The sequence below is a fragment of the Borostomias antarcticus genome (assembly GCF_949987555.1).
Source record: "Borostomias antarcticus genome assembly, chromosome: 4".
NCBI classification, from domain to species: Eukaryota; Metazoa; Chordata; class Actinopteri; order Stomiiformes; family Stomiidae; genus Borostomias; species Borostomias antarcticus.
The window spans coordinates 28,533,050-28,554,350 of record NC_140237.1 but is presented as its reverse complement, the minus strand read 5'-3'; the positions used below and the strand labels follow the sequence as shown (position 1 = coordinate 28,554,350).

At 51.0% G+C, this 21,301-nt stretch overlaps 1 protein-coding gene across 1 annotated transcript; it reads right to left on the bottom strand.

Annotated features, from left to right (window-relative positions):
* Positions 1 to 935: 935 nt before the first annotated feature.
* Positions 936 to 21,299, bottom strand: tent4b (terminal nucleotidyltransferase 4B). Its single transcript, XM_084436727.1, has 12 exons — positions 20,456 to 21,299; positions 9,774 to 9,897; positions 7,329 to 7,375; positions 6,673 to 6,793; positions 6,384 to 6,491; positions 6,022 to 6,150; positions 5,135 to 5,348; positions 4,696 to 4,822; positions 4,111 to 4,214; positions 3,545 to 3,726; positions 2,956 to 3,102; positions 936 to 2,298 (listed from the first exon to the last, which is right to left on the bottom strand). Exons 1-12 carry the CDS (start codon positions 21,016 to 21,018, stop codon positions 2,140 to 2,142), a joined length of 2,025 nt encoding a protein of 674 aa, XP_084292853.1. The 5' UTR covers positions 21,019 to 21,299; the 3' UTR covers positions 936 to 2,139.
* Positions 21,300 to 21,301: the final 2 nt, after the last annotated feature.

The following is a 21,301-nucleotide window of genomic DNA, read 5'->3' as shown; positions in this document are numbered from 1 at the left end:
CAGATGAGTTCAGTCCTTCCAGGGAGTAGATGATTGAAGATTCTGATGGCACAGATGACGTGTTCAACGTTCCCTGTCGGTTAACTCCAGACCAGCACAAATATACTGCATTCAGGTCAAAACTGTATCTGGGGACAATCTACTGTCATCAACTTTAACGTCAATATTTGAAGCATATTCATTCAAGAACATAAATAATATACTTAGGTCGTTAAACTAGAGGCACATATCCAGAAGAAAACGGTGTGCTTGCTTTAGCTGCGGCATAAATGTCGTAATAATGGTAAAATGATCAGATGTGGAGGTGATTGAAATGTAGTAGTGTAGTCTGAGTGATCATAACAGATGGTGGGAGAGTGGGGACAGTTCTAACATGTTGGGTAGCTTAGATATTATGGGGTAGTATGGGAGTGTTTCCAAAAAGGCAATTGTACACTTGAATCACTGGCTGAAGGAAGCACACCAATTACAGATGTTTCTATGTGTACACATTGCATTACGGCAAGGGAATCATCAATTACACATTATGGAGAGGTAAAATATCCTAATGCAGTATACAGGTGCCAATACTGTGAAAACTGAGCCTAGAGTGATGCCACCACCTACAGGTTAGTTGCTGAACTGCAATCAGAGGTTGACATGGTGTACACTGCAATGAGATTGACATACCTAGGCGTTTTGTTTCTATAATATTCGAAAAATAACACAAAATTAAAAAAAGAAAAAAATCAACCAAAAAGCTCCCTGTTAAAGTAAGTAGACCAGCCACATATTAAAACAAAATTTCACTTTTGACTCATAAAATGGTCTCTCAACTTTCTGAAGTAACTTGGTCACTCAACTATCACTGAAAGAAAAGGCAGTGAAACAACTGAACAGCGACATTGTACTATACCCCCCCCCCCCTCCCCCCATTCAAATATAGGACACGAGGATATGGGCTCTAATGTTATACATATTATATTCATATATAGTTAATAAAAAAATAAATACATTTAACAAATACAAATTATGTCATAATAGGTAAATTACCATGGGAAAAGGGATTACCACCCACACCTATGAATCTTTCACACATTTCAAGTGTAGGATTTGCTAAAAACCATTACATTATTTCCAATGCTAATTTTTACCTGTAGTCTGAAAGCCGCTAAAGTGTCGCTGTAGTATAGAGCTGTGTGAGTGATGCGCCTCCTCTCCAGCCAATGATCTCTAAGGCTGTATGTGCATGACCTGACTACAGGCCCACTGCTAACACCGTCACACTCAGAAAAGCAGCCAAGTACAAATAGATGCTGATGATTTATGTTGGCAATGGAACCCAACCCCGCAACTTGGAATTGCCAAATCGCTGGGGGAAAAAAATGTGCACATCTATGTCTCGAATCAATATATCTTGTAAAAAGTCATATGAAACCATTTCTTTTTGTGACCATTTGTTTGTTTTTTTAGGCTTTTTTGCATGTTTGTGTTTTTTTGTACAAATCTTTGTATAATCTGCTTACACATAAAAAAAAAACAAAAAAAAACACCCATCAACAAAAAAAAAAACTTGTCATGCATAACGTTATGTCCCCGCCCCTTACGGATTGCATTTTTGGGTTACCTTCTTTAAAAATCTGTGTACATGTTTTTTTCCTTTTTCATGAACATAACATTTTTGAACATTTTTTGTCGTCATTTGTCTCTTTTATTCTTTTTTTGAATTTTCCTCCTTGAAATGTGCCGCTGGCAGTTCCAGGTTCCAGATCCACTGTTCCTAGCCGCCTTCCCTCCGTTCCTCCCCGACACCAGGGGGCAGCCTTGGCCGCGCATGGAGGTGCTGGATTCAGAACAGGCTCCATCCTAGGGCAACGTGTTTTTGTTGAGGAAGCAAATGGGTACATCCTTCATGATTTTTTTTTCTCTTTCAGTACAGGCCCAAGGAACCAAGCACCATTTACCCCCTATATCACTTTTCTTCTTTTTTTGTTCTTTTTCAGCTATAAAAAGACACCCGTCCCCTGTCCCCCTCAAGATCTTTGAGACCAGAAATATCCTGAACACTACCAACCACCTCCCAGGGCCGGGTCTGGAAGCAGATTTGAGGACAGTTAGTCCTGTGGGCAGTTGGCCGGGGACAGGGCAGGGGGCGGGGCCCTATCTGCATAGGTCCTCGTGCGTGGCGTCACGCTGCGGTTTCCTCTTCTTGCCGTTGCCCTGGTGGTGAGGCTTGCTGTGGCTCTGGTGGTTTTTGCTGCTGGATGAGGAGCTCTGCTGGCCCTGGGTGTTCTTACTGGACGACCGGGGCGACCGGCCCTGGACAGACAGACAGACAGACGGACAGACAGACAGACGCACAGAAAGACAGACAGACGCACAGACAGACAGACAAACAAACACACACAGACAGACAAACACAGACAGATACATTGTTAGATCATGATACAAATATCCAGCACTGACTTTGAACACAGTGGCGAGACTGGCGACGCAAATTAATCTGATTCGGGCCGAGAGATTCTCTCGGCACCAATCAGATTCGATCCAGACTATTTTGCAAGAGCACCGTCGCTGCGTCCGGGGCTGGCTCTGCCCAAGACGACTGTGATTGGTTTAAAGATATACTGTGTTTTTTCCCCCCCTATTGCAGAATGGTAATATGTCCAGCCAGACCTGTCTCCAGTGCTGGCACAGCGTAAACAAAGCATGTAGATAGGTCTGGCTATGAGAGACTACTCTGAGCCTAGATCGTACATCAAGACTCTGAATCCCATAAAAATGGATCCTTCGACCTGCCCTTCCCTACTTGAGGTAATCTTTGATCTAACATGTATGGACGACTGAAAATCTGAGCTTCTAAACAGCAGATACCTATTCACACACGTCAGATAAAAGATTGCTCCAGAGAAGGGAGGAGTGAGAAGGATGCATCTTTGGAGAATCGATACGGGGCCCTGGGTGTCGTCTCCTCACCTTGCCGCCCTTGCTGTTGCCAGTAGGAGCGCTGGTGGAGTGGCTCTGTGATCTGTGATTGGCTACCCCAGCGGAGGTGTCTCTGTGGGCACTGTTGCTCCGCCCCGGGAGCTGCTTGGCCGTCTTACAGGGGGTCACGTCAGAGTCCTGCAGACAGCCAATCAGGACAGGCGTAAGGGATAGGACAATTCACGCACACTCTGCTCTTTTAGATCACACTGATGTAGTTCAACTGAGACATCTGAGGTACGAGGAGCCATTACACTGCATGAGAACTTTCATGTGTGCATGTGTGTGTAAATGATGAATGGAGTGCAGTTATATAGCGCTTTTATCCAAAGCGCTTTACAATGGCCTCTCATTCACCCATTCACACACCAATGGCGGCAGCTGCCATTCAAGGTGCTCATTGGGAGCAATTTGGGGTTCAGTGTCTTGCCCAAGGACACGTGGACAGGCGGAACCGGGATTCGAACCGCCGACCCTGCGATCACTGGATGACCCGCTCTACCGCCTGATTCACAGCCGCCCGTGTGTGTGTGTGTGTGTGTGTATGCGTGTCGCACAAAACGGCGTCCGCGGCACTCACAGCGTCGCTGGAGCTGGAGGCGGTGGAGGAGGAGGAGGGCGACAGCGGGGAGGAGGGGGAGGAGCGTGACAGGGGGGACGGGGAGGAGGAGTTGGACGAGGTTTTGCTGCGTGGCGTGGGCGGCAGCACCCCCCCCTCCTCGGACACGTTGTTGTTGCACTCGTCCAGGGTGACGTCATTTCCTGCGGAAACAGGACGCCAGCGGGGGGCGGCCGAAAGGTGAGGCGAAAAAACAGCGTTGCTACATCTAGTGTACACAGCGCTAGTATATCTAGTGTATATAATATCACAGTAATAATATATAATAATAATAATATACCCCTCCCAACATGTACATAAATCATCCATGCCAGTACCTTTATTTGTATAGCTTTATGTAATTTGTGTAATTTGGAATCAATTGTTTAAAATTACAGCATATCACAGAGCCTGCAGAAACATTTCACTGTACATTGTACGCTGTACCACATGTAACGAATAAAATCTGAACCCGAGAACCATTTCCGGTTTTCAGCAAGTCCAGGATAGTCACCGCCCTGCGGCATCAAAAGTGGTACCAGGCTTACCGTTGAGGGCCGGGTCGTTCTGAGACTGGGGCCCCCACTCCTTGCTGATCCATTCCCGGTACTCGTCCACTTCCTGGGTCACGCGGATTATTCGGCCGAGAATACTGAGGTTAAGAGAGAGAGGTGTTAGTCAGCACACCGTTCAGAAAAAGTACACTTTAAAAAAAAAATATTTTGTAGGCAGGGCTGAAAATCAACACCACCGGCCAAATGCAGGTAAAATTTCCAATTGGCGACTAGATTTCCGAAGGCTATCTGAAAAAAATATATACTTGGCCGGTAGATTTTTTCATCTACAGTCCCCTTGGCAGGTGACTCACCGTGAGCCAAAAAGTTTATTTTAACCCGTTTGTAGGTTATTTGTGCTTTATTGGATAGGATAGTGAAGATTGACAGAAAATGTGGGAGAGACACAGAGAGAGGGGAGGACATGCAGCATATGGCCTGGCCAGATTTGAACACAGGCCACTGTGGTAAGGGCTAGTCATATGGTACACGCCTCAACCCAGTGGGCCACCGGGGTACCTGAAGTTAAACGTCCTTACACCACAGAGATCCCACAGTAAGGGTCGGGGGGGGGCTCACCTCTCGGCCTCGCTGTTGGGGTAGTACTTGGCGATGGAAGACACAGCGTGGCTGAGCACCATGTAGGCGTAGTCGAACGCCTGCTTCACCTGCATGGCACCGTACGAGCTGCGGCCAACATCATTATCTACACGATGGGGGAAAGGGGGGGGACTTTAAATGGTAAATAGACTGCACTTATATAGCGCTTTTATCCAAAGCACTATACAATGGCCTCTCATTCACACACACATTCACACACCAATAGCGGCAGCTATACTTCGACATGGGGACGGGGAGGAGCCGGGATTCGAACCGCCGACCCTGTGGTCATTGGACGACCCGCTCTGCCTTCTGAGCCACAGCCGGCCCCTTTTAAACGGTAGGCCGTCGTTTTATTTGCTTAGATCATTCCCGCTGTCGGCTGGAGATTGAGACGGCGCGTTCCGTGTTCCCTCACCTGGCTGTAGGGGGTCCTCGATGTACAGCATGGAGGGCCGGTAGCCGTCCATCATGGTCTTCTGGACCTCGTCTTTGGCCACGTAGGAGCCGCCGTCCTTGATGCGGATGCCCGTCTTCAGGTAGTTGAACTGGCGCCCGTAGAGCTCGAAGAACTCTATGAGGAGGACGCCGAAGTTGGCGGTGGGCTTGCACACGTCGTGCCTGGAGTGCTGCTGGGGGGGGCACATGATGTGTTGTCACATACATATACTTTATAGAAAGGGTACTTATTGCGTAATTTGTGTTAATTTGTAAAATTGTTATGTTGAAAATGTGTCACTTGTAAATTTGTACTTTGAAAATGAGTTTATTTATAGCATAATCTTGATCACTGTGACTGTATATCGTACATTACATGTGACAAATAAAATAATCTTGGATCTTGGAGGTCAAGTCATCTTGGCTAGTTCACAGTATGAGAAAAGAGTAGTGCTCTAGTTCACTCACGGCACATGATCTAAAGGGTGCCTGCACAATGCCCCAACCAACGCCAACCAACACCAACGTTGGATCGGTGGTGCCATGTGTTACTGACTGACGGCATCGGTTGGATGGATTTTGCAGCCGAAATTTAAACTTTCAACATTCTAACAACAGCTGCCAACTTTAGAATGTTGGGTGTTGGCAGTTGGTTGGCGTTGATTGGGGCCGTGTGCAGGCACGTTAATACACAGACGAGGAACGGTAGAGAGAGAGACCCAGGGTCACCCCACACCGCACTGCCCAGCAGACATGGGGTCACCCGCATGCACACCCAGGGTCACTCCCCAACCGGCCGGAATCCCCCGTCGCACGAAGTGTCGGCCGGGTTCGATGACAGGAGGATGAAGCAGGGGAGGGTCTCACCTGCAGGAAGCTGACGGCCATGAGGAAGAGGCTGTAGGAGCCGATCCCGCCGGTGAACACCTCGTTCAGGTCCCTCTGGAGCAGGAACTGCTTCAGGACCAGCACCAGGTAGGGAAGGACCGGGTACTTCTGCAGGAGGAGAGGAGAGGAGAGCACATGTGAGGAGGACCAAGTGGTTTGGACCCTGATGGCGTTACAGCACCCCCTAGTGGCGAACATTTTAAAATAAAATAAAACATTGGATTGCGGGGTTTTCGGAGGACCTCCATCAGAACCCATAGAACCTGCTGTTAAGCCTGTTCCATTTTGCTTGTCTGTTTATCCAGACTGTTGTGGACGCTGTGTGTTCCAAGCTAACTCACCTCTTTGAACTCTTTGATGAGTCTAGCAGCTTTAACGCCACTCTTCACATTGAAGCTGATGTCCACCTTCACCTCAGTGAAAGAGTCTGTCAGCTTGATGATGGGCACCTGGGAACAAAGACAGTAGCACAGTCATTTACACACACACACTCCATGTGCACACACTCCACGTAGACCTACACAGTCCACACGCATACATTCCGCGCATGCGCGCGCACACACACGCGCACGTACGCACGCACACACACACGCACACACACACGCACACGCACACACACGCCCTGCGTACCGTGGCCTTGTCCAGCACTTTGACAGAGTTCTCGTCCGCCACGTTCCTCTTCCGGAGCGCCTCCTCCAGGGTCCAGAGGGGGAGGGTCTCCCACTTCCCAAACACCACCAGGTCGATGTCACTGTGGGGGGGGGAGGTCAGGAAGAGGTAGCACGGTAGCACGTCACAAGCTCAACACAGTTCTCAAACACGCACGCACAAAGAGCTTAATTACATTAATCTACTGTCCTTGACGGTTAAATGCCAGAAACTAGTAATCCAGGTGACGTGTCAGACTGTGTGTGTGTGTGCGTGCGTGTGAGTGGCGTGTGTATGTGTGTGTGTGGGTGCCTGTGATATTTGTGTGCCTGTGACGTGTGTGGGGCCTGGCTCTCTCAGAAACCAGGTAAAATATATATTTTTTAAAGGCCCTGGATCAGAGGAGCTAAATTTACCACGGCTTTAATCCCCCCCCCGAACTAAAAAGGTGAACGAGTGCACAACACTGGCCAGCCAACACGGCTCGCTCCACGAGCACGAGCGCTACCGCGTCTGAGCTGCTGCCGTGTTTCGCTGCAAGGCCAGTTTTTACTAACAGCCAAGAACAGATTAAGATAAGAGGTCGAATGAGTGGCCGGTTTATCAGCAGAACAAACCAGAGAATCAAACTAGCTTACCTGGTGGGCAGATAGAGACCTGTACTGAAGCTCCCAAACACTTGGACCTGAAGGGAAACGCACACACACACACACGCACGCACGCACACGCCCACACACACCCACACACACAGGTCACAGCAGGTAAATTAATCATAATCATTCATATCATTTGCATCATACATCAAATGAAGTGCTTGCTTTGCACTGAAACATGTCACGTCGTGTTATGGGTGGGAAAAGACAACAAAGGACTCTTCAAACGAAAACAGTTTGACAGGTGATTCCTGACATTTTGTCGTGTCAAGTAAAACGATGCCCCGACCATAAAAAGAGGAGTTATTGTATTGGGCGAGGAGGAGGAGGAGGAGGCGGCTTTAATCTGTTGCTCAACAGGCCGGGCGCCGCTTTCTTGATCAGTTTCGTTGCCTTTACAGAGCCTGTTCTTCAAGTTGCGTGAACATATATCTACCTCACATCCGTCCGCCACTTCTCCTCAGGATTGACAGACAGTAGCAGAAGCCGACTGCCTGGCCAAAACGCCGAGGTTTTCTTTTCATGCAGCGCCATCGATATCCCGTTTCATCGGAGCCCGTCACAACGGTTCAGATTGAGTCAAGAGGGCGCAAAAAAAACCCAACAAGACAGTCTTAAGCCGTAAAACCTTCCTATATTCCCGCCTGCCTGAACCTGTGGGTTAAAGCCTCCGATCAGCTTAAGCCTGGGCATGTGATAGGATCACAAACAAGGAGCCTGCTGAATGGCATCCTTAACGCCTGTTCTCCGTGAGGGGGCACGCGCTACGCCCTGAACCCCTGAGGACTGGCGCCGAAGGGGGGGTCTGATTGATTGATTGATTGATTTGATTGATTTTAAAGACAGGGACAAGGTACAGTAGACATTTACCCTATAGAATAGGGAGAGATGCACTGTACAAGGTTATAGCTAAAACAGCTAATTTCCACCCGCAGTCCCTGGGCAAATAAATATACAGTCTTAAAATAGTGGGGCAAATAGTACACAGTAGGAAAGTTACATACATAGAAGGGGGACTGAGGGGACACTGCTGGGCGGAGAAAGACACGGCTGGAGAGGGTGGCGCCGAGCGGAAGGCTAAATTTGGCCTCTTTCAGTCTAATTGACCTTGACTTGGGTTATTTGGGATACCTGGCGAGCTCACCTTGCAGTCCCCGGACCGAGAGTAAGCTGCTCGCGAGTCTGTGTGGAAGCCTGGCAGGCTCGGCGCCTTACCTCTGGAGTCTACCGTGTCGAACCGGCGGCGAGCTGTCTAGCCAACGCTCGGGCCTCGTCACCTGGTTGTTGTTGTTGTGGTGCTCAGAGGAGAGACGCGCGCAGAGCGCACACACGCGTGCGCACACACACACGCGCACACACTCTCTCTGCTCAAAGTCAGCGGGAAAAGGAACACCTGGGGCGCTGTTGATTGCGGAGCCCTGGCAAATATCACCCAGAGCGGCAGGATTAGACTGGACCGAGCGGCTCCGGGCTGCGCGGCGGGTTTGAGGGCGGTGGCCAAGATCGGTATTGCCGAAGTCACGTGGCGCCAAAAGAGAGGGACGGGGGCCAAGAAAAACACCGCCGCGCGGGCGCCGAGGGCTACGGAGGGAGCTGCTGAAACGCTTTCGGCGTTACGCGCCAGGCGAACGACTTCCATTGGGAAGAACGGGCCGCCATCTTTGAACACCTCATCCAGAGGCCTGGGCGGATGGTGGCTTTTTTACAAGCGTCGGGGGCGGGGGGGCACTTTCAATTGAAAGACTGTTCTCTCAGGGAACTATCAATCAGCCATAGAAACACTGGAGACACAGGCAGAGATAGGGAGGGGGAGGGGGGCGGGGCTCTGTCATTCTAGCTCACGTTTCTTCTGGCCTCTCAGCGTTTCTGCGCTCTCTCTCTCTTCATGACGGGGCGATGAGAGGCTGCCAGAATCTCAAGCAGATTGTCGTGTGGGCGAGGCTCACGCAGTAACTGAACCGGTGCCAAGCTCTGCCTCTCCTGACGGCTCTCTAATGCTGATGCTGCTTAAGAGTTCTTTGTCCGTGTGTGTGTGTGTGTGTGTGTGTGTGTGTGTGTGTGTGTGTGTGTGTGCACGCGCTTGTAAGAGGGTCCCGTCTCAGGGGTCAGTGATCTCACTGTCTGAGGTAGAAGAGTAATGTCACACATCTAAAATGTTCTTTTCCTCAGGTGCCGATTATATGAACGGTGACAACTGGAAAAATTTGCAGACAATCCCACAAACTATGGATGTTTACCCTTAATTGATAAGTGATTCGTGGTCGTTAAGGATTTGCACGAGCGCGCGAAACTTACTCGATCTACTATCAAACAACGTGGTCTGCTATCAAACGTGTTTGATAGTAGATCGCGTACATTTCCCGTGCTCGAGCAAATCCTTAACGACCAAGAATCGCTTATCGATTAATTGTTAGCCGCTTAATTGCTTACCTCGGCGCTGGGCCAGAGGTCGCGGATGACGTCGGTGATCCTGTCCACCACCTCCAGCCTCATCCTCTTCTCCTCGGGCCGCGGGGAGATGTACGCGTAGAAGTCCTTGATCTCCTCGTGCAGCCTGAAGGGGGCGCACACGGAAAAACACCACAGTCAGGGGGGGGGAGAGAGAGACAGAGAGGGGGGGGACGCGGCAGAAAGCTACACATGGAAACAGAGAAATGGCAGGGTGAGAAAAAAAACAAACACCCAATCACGGAAGACGTCGGGGAGGTTTCATTACTGGGGGCTGGAGAGCCGCGCGACTGAAAATCGTTTCCTTGAATTAGCAAACATCACACGTAGTCTTGATAAGACGCAGGAAACCCAACTGTATAATTCGCCACAAGTCCTGCAATTCTACCAGGGATGAGAATGAAACGGTCCCTCTGGCATGCAGGTAGGTGTGTGTGTGTGTGTGTGTGTGTGTGTGGGAAACCAGCCCAATCCTGAGGTTAACTGCGTTGAAGGCTAAACAGACACCAGACAATCCCTCCCGTGTTTAAATTGCCATGAATCAAAGATGACTGCAATAAAGGTTAGAGGATGGCTAATCACCGGATTATTATGACCGGCTGGCTGGCGACATTTAAGAGACGCTACACGATCACACAAGTCAAGACAATCATGTTGTTTGTTCTTTCTCACAACGTCAGTGTTATTGTTAGATGGTGAATATTGGATGAACGCAGCTACGCTAACAGCCCTACGGCCTTACAAGATGAAACCTACCGCGCTCAACTACTACTACCTCAACTGGCCTGGAACTTGAAGTGAAGGATACTCATTTAGCTCCAAAAAGCACGATTAGATCATCAGGTTTGCTTTATCTCAAAACAACTGGGGCCTAATCTTCTTGCAACGCCGGCCAAAAAGGCCATTCCATTCAACTAGCCAAGGTGCTGCTGGATCAAGGCGTTCAGAGTTAGCCTCAAGCTAATACACACACATCATCGGCACACTGACGTGACGAGGCTTAAGAGTCAATTAAATCAACTTTAAATAACGATTAATGAGAAAGGAGCTCATCGCCTTCACCCAGATAGCACAGCTGGTCATGCCAACGCGGCCCTGTGTGGGGGCCGCATGGCCCAGAGATGCATGCCAGGACTGGGCATGGCCGGGTGCTAAGCCTCCATGTCTCTGGTTCATTGGACGATGGCACAGAGACAGACACACTGGCTCACGATAATGTGCCACCATTCATTCACTACTAGGCTATCTATTAATACAGCTGAAGATTTACGTGGCGCACGCACACACACACACACACACACACACACGTGTAAGCACACCCACCCAGCACACACAGCTTATCTATAAGTCTTTGGCCTTTGTGCGACGCACACAAAGACAAACAGATCACATGTTCGTACACATTCTTTAATACAGCCCATTTACACCAAAGAGTTGGGGTACCTGCTTGCAGCGCACACACACCTGACACACACCCATATTCTCCCATTTTGGCTACCTGCTTGCAGCACACACACACACACACACACACCAGAGACGCACACACATTCCCTCATGACGCACGCGGCTGCCATCCGCGCCCTTTGACCCGGGCGAAGCGCCGCTTTGTTCCCTGCTCTGCTGGCCGGCTCCTGCATTTTCTGGTCAGGTCCTGTTTGAGGCGACGGCAATGAATGAGGACGAGGACTCAAAGGCAAAACCGCTGGGCCAACCGACCACTGGGTCGACCAACCAACCAACTAACCACCAAACAAGAACCACCGACTTCTTACACACACACACACACACACCTAATTAAATCTCCTCATATAAAACGGAAGTCGGCTAGCTAGAGAACCCCCCTTGAATAACTGCATCTGTGACTCTGGTACAGAGAGTACAGCAGAGTGGCGGGGGACCCCCCACGGTGCTGTTAGGCTCGCCAGCAGTACATACCGCAGAAATGTTATGAACACCGTGTACCGGAGGAAGGGGGGGTGCTGGCTAGAGGGCGCAGAGCGGGTCACTCTGCCCTGCCCCCTAAACCGGGTCTGTCTATAGACACACTCGCACAAACATGCTCACATGCAGCTGCACACAAACAATAATAGACTTAGGCCTGCCTATATACACACGCGCATATATAAACGGGCAGGCTGAGAAAATAAACCAAACACCACAAAAAAACAGAGTTACGCAGTCCTGCGCAGGGCCGTGAAAACAGAGCACGGCGGCCAATGACAGGCTAGCAGCGCCGCATCCTTCAGCCACAGACGGAGAATAAAAACCACTTCTGCCACACATGACAAAAAAAAAACAACAACAAAGAAACAGTTTTAGCCGGGCGAGCTTGGCTTGAAAGAGAGGGAGGGGGGAGGGGGGGGGGGCTGTGTGAAACTCTATCTCTGTCAGAGGGCTGTTGTTTTGGTCACGCACCGAGCAGGCAGCGCCGGAGGCCCGGGGTTTTATGTAACACCCTCGTCCTGCCTGTCAGGACGACGCTCACAGGTGTCACCTGTCACACACCGCAGGGCGCACAGACACACAACACAGGCAGGGTGGATGTCCTGGCGTAGCGAGGCCGGATCGGACCCTGTGTCTAAAGACTGGTACTCAGCAGTGTGGGACTAGACTAGTCTATTGATGGATGATCATCATCATCATCATCATCATGACTAGGGTTGCTAAATTCTGCGAATACTAACACACTTCCCAGAATCCCCAACAAGAATTTATGGGAATTAATGGAAATGAATGGTAATAAATTCCATTTTCCAGTTTATTCCTGCTAATTCCCATTAATTCCTGTTAATTTCCCATGGGAAGTTTGTGAATATTCGAGGAATTTTGTAACACTGATGGCGACCGTTCACTCCCAGTCATCACCCATCGTCTATGGAGAGGGAAAAGGGAGCAGGTCCAGACGGTCTCCTACGCCTGGGGAGTGTAAACTCCGTCTAGATAACAGATAACAACATCATGTCATGGTGCAGCAACACTGATCTATGAGTGTGACAGACAACAATCAGCCCTTATATTCCCCAACATGAGGGTTGGGCGGAGGGGGGGCGCTCGTGTGTGTGTGTGTGTGGGGGGGGCTCGTGTGTCGTGAGCTGACTGAGTAGTCTACGCACAGCACATATGGGGGGAGGGGCGTCTCTCCCTCCCTCCCTCCCTCCCTCCCTCCCTCCCTCCCTCCCTCCCTTCCTCTCAACACCCCGTAGCACTGCAGCATGCACACATGTACAGACGCGCACACACACACACACACACAGACATGCGTGTGCCATACACCCAATGGCACACACACACACACCGACAGAAATACATACTGTACAGTACACACACACACAGAGACATGCATGCGCCATACACCCAGTGGCACACACACCGGCAGAAACACACACTGTACAGTACACACACGTGCGCCATACACCCAGTGGCACACACACACACCGACAGACACACACACACTGCACAGTACACACACACACACACATTGCAGAGGCCACCTGACAGCATTCATCACGCCCAGCCACTGCAAACAGGACTGCAACGTGAACACACCCCAGAGTGAACACAGCAAGCTCTGCGGCGTGGAGGGCAGCGCGCCTGGGTCACTACCCCGGCCGGAGGGGGAGGAGGTGGGCAGACTCTGGCACCGGGCCTGGAGGAGACACGCTCCTGAAGACATACTCGGGGTCTGACACAGTACAGCTCTCACAGACCCGACTTATATCTCCCTCCTCTCTCTCCCTCTCGCTCTTTTCCTTCCAGGCAGACGTCGCGTGCACACTCGCGGTCGCACGCGGCGGAGCGAGAGTCCGCAGTCACGGGCGCACGTGGTCCAACTTATCAGCCGCACGCACACGTCGTCTGCGCCGCACGCGGCGATAATGATGCGTTGCCAACGCCTCGCACAAAGCCCCTCCTCAAAGCTGGGAAGTTGAAGGCGAGGGCAAGTTTCATTTCAAAAAAAATCTCCCAAGTGAGATAGTTGAGAGCTACTAGAAAATTGAGTTTCCTCTCACACTGCCTGCGCTTCAAAAGACTAAACCCACAGTCAAGCGAGTCAGCTGACAGGCCCTGCTGGCGTGCTAGCCACACTGCTGCGAGGCTTCATTTCCCCCTACAGCCTGCAATCACAGTCTGCTCCTCAGTGTGTGTGTGTGTGTGCATGCGCGCAGGCATTAAGTTTCGTTTCAGGGTTAAAGCTTCGGCCAAGCAGCCTCCTCCGTCACCCGGGGGAACGGCTTATAGGGGGAGTGGCCTAATTGCCCCGGGCAGGAAGGAACGCGGGTTTAACGGAAACAATCCCCTCTGGAAGCACCGCCCTCCTGCCGGATCATATTACAGGTGGCCTGGGCCCCGGCCAAAAAGGAACACGATGATCCTTGGCAATTATTATCAGATGATCTGCCTGCCTTCATCGAATGGATTTGAGTGTAATCCGCTCCGAGGCGAGCAGGGCTTCCAGAGAGGACTGAGTCTGCTCCTATCGCCGAGGAGGCTCTGGCCTGGGGACAGGGAGGAGGAGGACCAACCTGTTTGAGAGCCCTGGGGTGGCTCTGGAGAGATGAAACGACATGTAACCCAACTACCAGGCAGAGAGAGAGAGAGAGAGAGAGAGAGAGAGAAAGAGAGACAGAGTCAGACAGACAGAGACGGAGACGGAGACAGAGACAGAGACAGAGACAGAGAGAAAGTGAACAAGTGCCAGCGAGATCTGACGCAGGACAGTGGGAGAGGTGCTGGAGGAGGTGGGGTGGGAGGGAGGGGGGGGGGGTAGAACACGAGGGGGCCATCTGCCAGGTTAGCGAGAGAGGCCGTCGCAGCGAAACGGAACGAATCAACCCGCGGTCGGCGCTGCTTATCGAGCGCTCGGGTGTACCGCGGTACAAAGGTGCAAGCGTGCATGTGGCTGCTGGCTTTAGGACAGGGCTGTAAAATGTCAACAACATCATAGGGGAGCCTCTTTTTTTCGGACTTGCTGCCAGCCTCCTCCACCAAATAGCGCCCGGCTATAAATATTGCTGGGGGGGGAGGGGGGGGGGTTAGGGACGGAAATAACAGGGCACTGTACCCTGCCCATGTTTCAGAGTGGCACCGCCACCTTCACGTGCGTTGTCATAGGACAGGCACCCCCTCTCCACGTGGCTTCACTGGCGCTGCGCTTCCAAGGCCGCGGGGTCGGCCGCCAGGTCTCTGCTTATTAGGGCAGTCCTCCTGTTGGCCGGCGGTAGCGTTCACCAGAGAGTAAATATAGGGCCTGCTACCCATGCTCACCCCGGGGGCTATTCCTGCATGACAAAGCAGAGAGAGAGAGAGAGAGAGAGAGAGAGAGAGAGAGAGAGAGAGAGAGAGAGAGAGAGAGAGGGAGAGAGAGAGGGGGAGAGAAAGAGAGAGGGAGAGGGAGAGAGAGAAAGAAAGAAAGAGAGAGAGAGAGAGGGAGAGGGAGAGAGGGGAGAGAGAGGGGAGAGAGAGGGAGAGAGAGAAAGAGAGGGAGAGAGAGAGAGAGGGAGAGAGAGAGAGGGAGAGAGAGAGAGGGAGAGAGAGGAGAGAGAGGGAGGGAGGGGGGGGGAGAGAGAGAGAGAGGGAGAGGGGAGAGAGAGAGAGAGGGAGAGGGGGAGAGAGAGAGCAGGGTTCCTGTAGCTAGCGCCGCCCTCGCGCCCGTGGAAAGGAGGTCAAACGCAAGCGGAGCGGCGAGGTGTCTGTGTCCCAGAGATGGCCAACGCATTAAAGTTTCATCAAAGAGCCACAGCTGGTGGCCAGCTTATCCCCAGACTAGATAGGCTAACGTGACAAAAGGGGTCCTCGGGTTACACGGGAGGGCAATGAGGGCCCGCCGCGGGGAAGGCCCCGGGGCCAGCCCTGATCAGTAGCAGTAGTAGTGTTCCGCTGCGCTTAGGCCAGGAAAACTATCTGGCACTGGCTGTGGCAAAATCTTGGGTTATAAAACAAAACCTTATAGCATTCCACGCGGGTGGAAATGAGCTGGACGCAGCGGAGGTCAAGCCACAGACGTTGTTGGACGACCTGTTGGTGTGTGGCAGACTCTTCCTCTGCTGAGCCTGGGAGAACGTCTCCAGAAAAGATCAAGGATCCAGAACGAGAAGAGACACTCCGCCACAGACGGACGGACGGCCGTACTTGGATCACAAGAGAGGAAACTGACAGTGAATCAATCAGTCTCGTCTCCTCTATAATTGGACAGCTTGATCTTGGGCTACACCCGAAGTAGCCTGCAAACTGCAGACACACAGCAAACAAACTGTTCGCCGCCTGCACTTTCGACATCGCTCAGACTTCTGCATTAGGGTGACACTTAAAGAAAAAAAGAAAAAAAAAAAGAAAAAAAAGAATGACCGTGTTTGTGGGCTCTGTGTGAGGTATGACAGGTCTACGCTGGAAGGTCTGCGCTAGCTGGCTAGAATCTGCGGTGCACACTGACTTCATCAATAACTTGGGAAGCGTGGATGATGTGAGGCGTGGAACTTTTCTCCTCAAACTTGGACGGCGTCCAGTCATCTGAACATCGCCGCTCGGAGACTTCTGCATTACGGTGACGAGCTAAAAAAAAGAACGACCATGTGTGTAGGCTGTGTGAGAGGCATGACAGGTCTGTGTTAGGTCTATGTTGTGGCTTTAATTACACCGCACACACCGACTTCATCGATAGAAATATAGAAATATAGAAAAAGGGCGCCGCACATTCTTGTCCTTTGGAAGCGCAGAGGTTCCAAATACTAGTGTTGGAGACCGGGAAAACCAGCGCTACTCTTTCCCATTTAGTCCCAGCCTACCAGCGACCAGGACGCACCTCGACCTGCGTAGTCAAAGCTTTGCCACACGACAAGGTAGGCAAGAAGGTTCCGGAAGTGCAATGTGACAACGGGCCTAGAAATAACTCCTCTCCGACAACTGCGCTGCTCGCCGTTCTCCGACTCGGGCTGGCTGCGTCGGCTCCAGCTCTTCGCCCGTTGCGATTGGACGGTGGGAGGGAGAAAGGGAGAGAAAGCACATTCCTCCTCGGTGCACATGGGAGGGCCGGGTTACGGAGGGTTCCCTGCACGTGTCTGATGGGACGAGGGGTGGAGGGCGTGGGGGCTTTGGGAGAGGGGGGGGGGGGCTGGGGGTTGGACGGGCTGGTTCACCACACAGTCCAAAGGAGCAGCATGCAAAATCACTGCTCAGGACTACTACTTGGCCGGCAGCCAGGGACAGACGAGCAGGAGAGGAGCGTGAGAGAGAAGGGGAGGGGAGGGAGAGAGAGCGAGAGGGAAGGTGCGAGACAGTGCGTGCGTGTGACAGTGTGTGTGTGTGTGTGTGTGTGTGTGTGAGAGAGAGAGAGAGAGAAAGTGAGAGGGGAAGAGGGCAAGGTAGAGGGAGCGAGAGGAAAAGTGTGAGCGCGCGTCATCGCCAGCACAGGGAGGGTCTCTCTCCGCCGCCCAAGGCTGAGCACCGAGGTGATACCGGTCATTCGTAAATCTCCGGAGCGACAGTTGCTATAAACCGACCGGCTGCTCGTCGGCTCGTCAGCGGGCCATTAGGGCACGTCCCGCCGGCAGCGCCACTGGTCGAAACACGCTGGCCGCTGGCCTCGGCGCAGGAGGACTGGAGCGCAGCACCGGTCAATTAACCATCAGTTACTAAAAGACCGGTATCTGGGGCCAAAGAGACAGGGAACACGCTGAACTGTGCATCGGCTTGTTGCCGCACAGCTGACGCGCCCATACGTGCCGCACATTGCTGTTGTATGAGATTATGTAACGCTATCGTGTGTCGCTCCTGTTAAGGCTGACAGAGAGCCAGGGGACAAGTATCTCATTGTATATTTTGAATACAATGGCACAGCGGCCGACTGGCACGTTCTCCCCCAGGGTTGTCTGGTACTCAGGCGGGGTATCTCCCGGGCCTTTCCGTGTGGACTTTGCATGTTCTCCCCCGTGTTTGCGAGAGATTCCTTTCCTCCCAAGAACCCAATGTGAAAAACATGCAGAAGAACAAATTTGATCTTCTGTCCTGTCCCTGATCAGAACACTGTGGGGCACGCCACTGACAAGGCTTCCCACTGCTCCTGGAGGAGGACAGCTTGGGGGGGGGGGGGACGCAGAGGACAAATTCCACTGGCGACCTCTCAAGTGTACCTGTGTGTGTCACTTGCCGCGTGGCAGAGTAGAGACCCCTTGAGGTCCACATGACAATAACGTTGAGCTTGACTTGAACTGTGCATCGGAGTAGATGAAGAAATTGATTAAGTTGGGGTAACAAAGTCAGAAAGCAACACATTCCAGGGGTCTTTTAAAAGCCGCTTTCTGTTTCCTTACAAAGAGTGGCTGAGAGGAATGATAAATGACTAGTCTAGAAAGGAAAGTTGTGATCGGGATCTCTTCCTGGAACCTCCCTTTTTGAGTCCATTATCGAAAACAGCCTAACATGAACATGAGGTCATCTTTAATAGGCCAGAATTCAACTAGCCTACATAGGTGTTTCACCGACTCTTCCACAGCGTCTCCCTCAGCAGAGCTCACAAATGGCTCTGAACTAGAGAACACAAGAGATCCAACTCTGCTTCAAAACAATACAGCCCCATAGTAGAGGGCCTATTTTTTCTTTTCTTTTTTTACTAGGGTTGTTGGAAGAGTGAGTTAGAGGTTGCAGAACTCCCTAGCTGTTCCACACATGATTGGATGAGGGCCCTGTGACATCACAGAGATGGAGAGCTCAGGTTTCTCTCCCAGAGAGGGCTGGGTTTGTTTTGGGAGAGCCGAGGCCAGGACACGCTCAGCGTGCGCTGCATGTAAACACAGCTCCCCTTTCCACAGGGAGGAGGGCCGTGGCACGAACCGGACCCTCAGGGCTTCGACAGGCCCGGTCCAGACTGTCCGCATTCGCACACGGATACGCCCCCCCCCCCCCCCTCCGCATCCCCACCCCAGCAACCAAGAACAGCGACCAGCACCACCAGAGGAAAACCGCTTCTTTCCTTCTCGGTTATCAGTGTCTGCTGTGTGGTTACCAAGCTACACCATGACGTGTGTTCAAACCTTTGATTGGTATATCGGGCACAAAATGCATTTGGATGTAATGTAAATCACTTTCCAATAGTTTGCTTCCCAGTGTGTGACGCGGAGTGATAGGAAATGAAAAGTTTCTACACCCCAAGATTAACGGACGAGAAACTTTTTAAAATTCAGTCCACATTGCAAGCTAAGATGACATGGATCGGTAGGCTCATATATTTCAACATTTCTGTTAGCAAATAACACAGCTCAGCGACCAGGCATTGTGAACAGACTGAATGTCAGAGTGAGACAAGGGAGGCTGATTGTGACTGTCATTTTGTTAGCAAGTAACTAATACAGTTCAGCAGCCACGCTTTGTGAATTGACAGACAGTCAGAGTGAGACAAGAGAGGCTGGTTGAGACTGTTATCCAGGCTGTGCTACAGATAGGAGTATTAGAGAGGCTAATCACTAAGGAATGTACTCATATAAACAGTCTGCTTCAATATTACTATAAATGAGAAATGCTACTAGCCTACGCATGCCAGAGGGGAACACACCCCTCCACACCTTTAAAAGGCGCTTTTTAAACTAACAAAGTCCCAACCCACCCCTTAACTTGTATCCTGTTTCAAGAGACAGAGCAGAATTTCCAAAAGAGTTCACTTCCCACTGATGATGAATAGGTAGCCTGTTTTACATTTATCTGGCCTTGAAGAGTGTTAAAGGAATCAAAAACGGAGCAGACTTCAGTGAATGGCAAGCGATAAGATAAGCTGGTGGAGGTGGTGCTAGTTAATCATGTTTCACAGAAAAATTGGCTACTTCTCTTAAGAAGTAAAATATTAAAGCAGAGATACTGACTCATTTGCAATAATCAGCAAGCCTACAACTGGCTCAAAGTACGACGGCCTATTACTACTGTATGGCTTCTACCAGGAGTTCGTGTCACAGTTGACAGTGCAGTAGCACCTGTCTCTGCAGGTAGCTGGTTCAAGCACCATTCGGATGTCTTCGCCTCACAGTGATGTCCATAAAGTTGGCAACAGCTTTCTCTATTGGTCGTTGTGACATGGGGATTGCTCGTTACAGGTTATTTGATATAGGCTACTGGTCAAGAATGGTTAATTCGTTCATAAGTCTTTAGGTGAATATGGGAAGGGTATAATTGTGGAAATAACCTATAGGTTTCGATTCCTCTAAAACGCGTTTCCATCTTTGCCAAATGCCACCATGCTCAGAACTAGAAGGAAAACGTTGGTCATTGGAATCCTAGAGAATTGACACACATGCCAATGTGGACCTGTATGACTCCCTGTATCTATGAAGGTCACAAGGTAGTTTGATATAAGGATAGTTCTTGAAACACTGAATCAACAAGCCTTCGACACGTTATAAGGGCGTCACAGACCGTGACGGAGGAATGGCGAGCCAAATATGGATAACTGTTACATGATGATGCCCTAACCCAGGAATCTGCCAAATTCACGAAGCTGCTTGTACGACTCCTCTTGACAAGTCTGTAACTTCAGCTACTGTAGCTAACCGAGTAGCTCACTATTAGCAGCTTAGTTTTGGCTTAGCTACTGTATAACTTACCAGCTGGGGCTGTAGTTAGTTTAGCTAGCTAAATTCATAACTGTTGCCGAGTGGATAAGGCGAGGTTGAGTTCAATCTTACCCGACAACTCCTTCAGAGTAGTTCCTGACTTTCCATGGGGTCCCCGTGTAAATAGCATAGCGCCCCGACTCGTCCGAACTGGTGCCACTGTGCAAGAGGCTGCTATTGAATCCAAAAGTGCTAGCCTTATTGTCTCTTTTCCTTTTGTTGGGGTGTCCTGCGTTGTCCGACACCCCCCTCCCCACTTGCCCCCCTCCTCCGCCGCCCCTCCCCGCGGCACGGTTGTTGTGGTTATTGTTGCTTTCCAATGGTATAAAGTCTCGTTGTCCCACGACATCGCTGTCTCCCATCTTGTTGGACATCCCCTGGCTCCTACCGGGCTCGCTGTGACCGACGCCTGAGTTGACAGCTCCGTTTTTGCTGGAGATCACGTTACCCGATGACCCGTTGATGTTCGATGATTTCGGACTGAGGTGGCTCGTCGTGCCAGGACAAGAACCCGTGCTATAATTGTTGTTCACGTACAAATTCCCTAATCCTTGTGTCGTCTCCCAAATCTGCATCCACAGGCTGTTGGCTGGTCCGCGTTGTTCTGGCTGAAACCAAGCGATTCTTGGATCCATCAAACGGCACTGCAGGCGCACTGCCCCCCGAGCAAGGCTCAGCTCGTGTGAAGCTAGCCAGGTTAGCCTAGCCTCGAGCTAGCTAGCTAGGATTTTTTTGCAGCTAACTCGCTTTGCTTACGTTATTTCAGGTCGGTATACAATATCGTTGTCGTGCGATTTATCTCCATGAATTTAAAAGAAAACCCATCCGCTGCTCAGGTGACGAGGCGCTGTGCCGATGTGTTGAATGTAAAGCTGTTGGCAAAGTTCGGGTTCTAGAATGGAGCAAACGTGCGGCTGT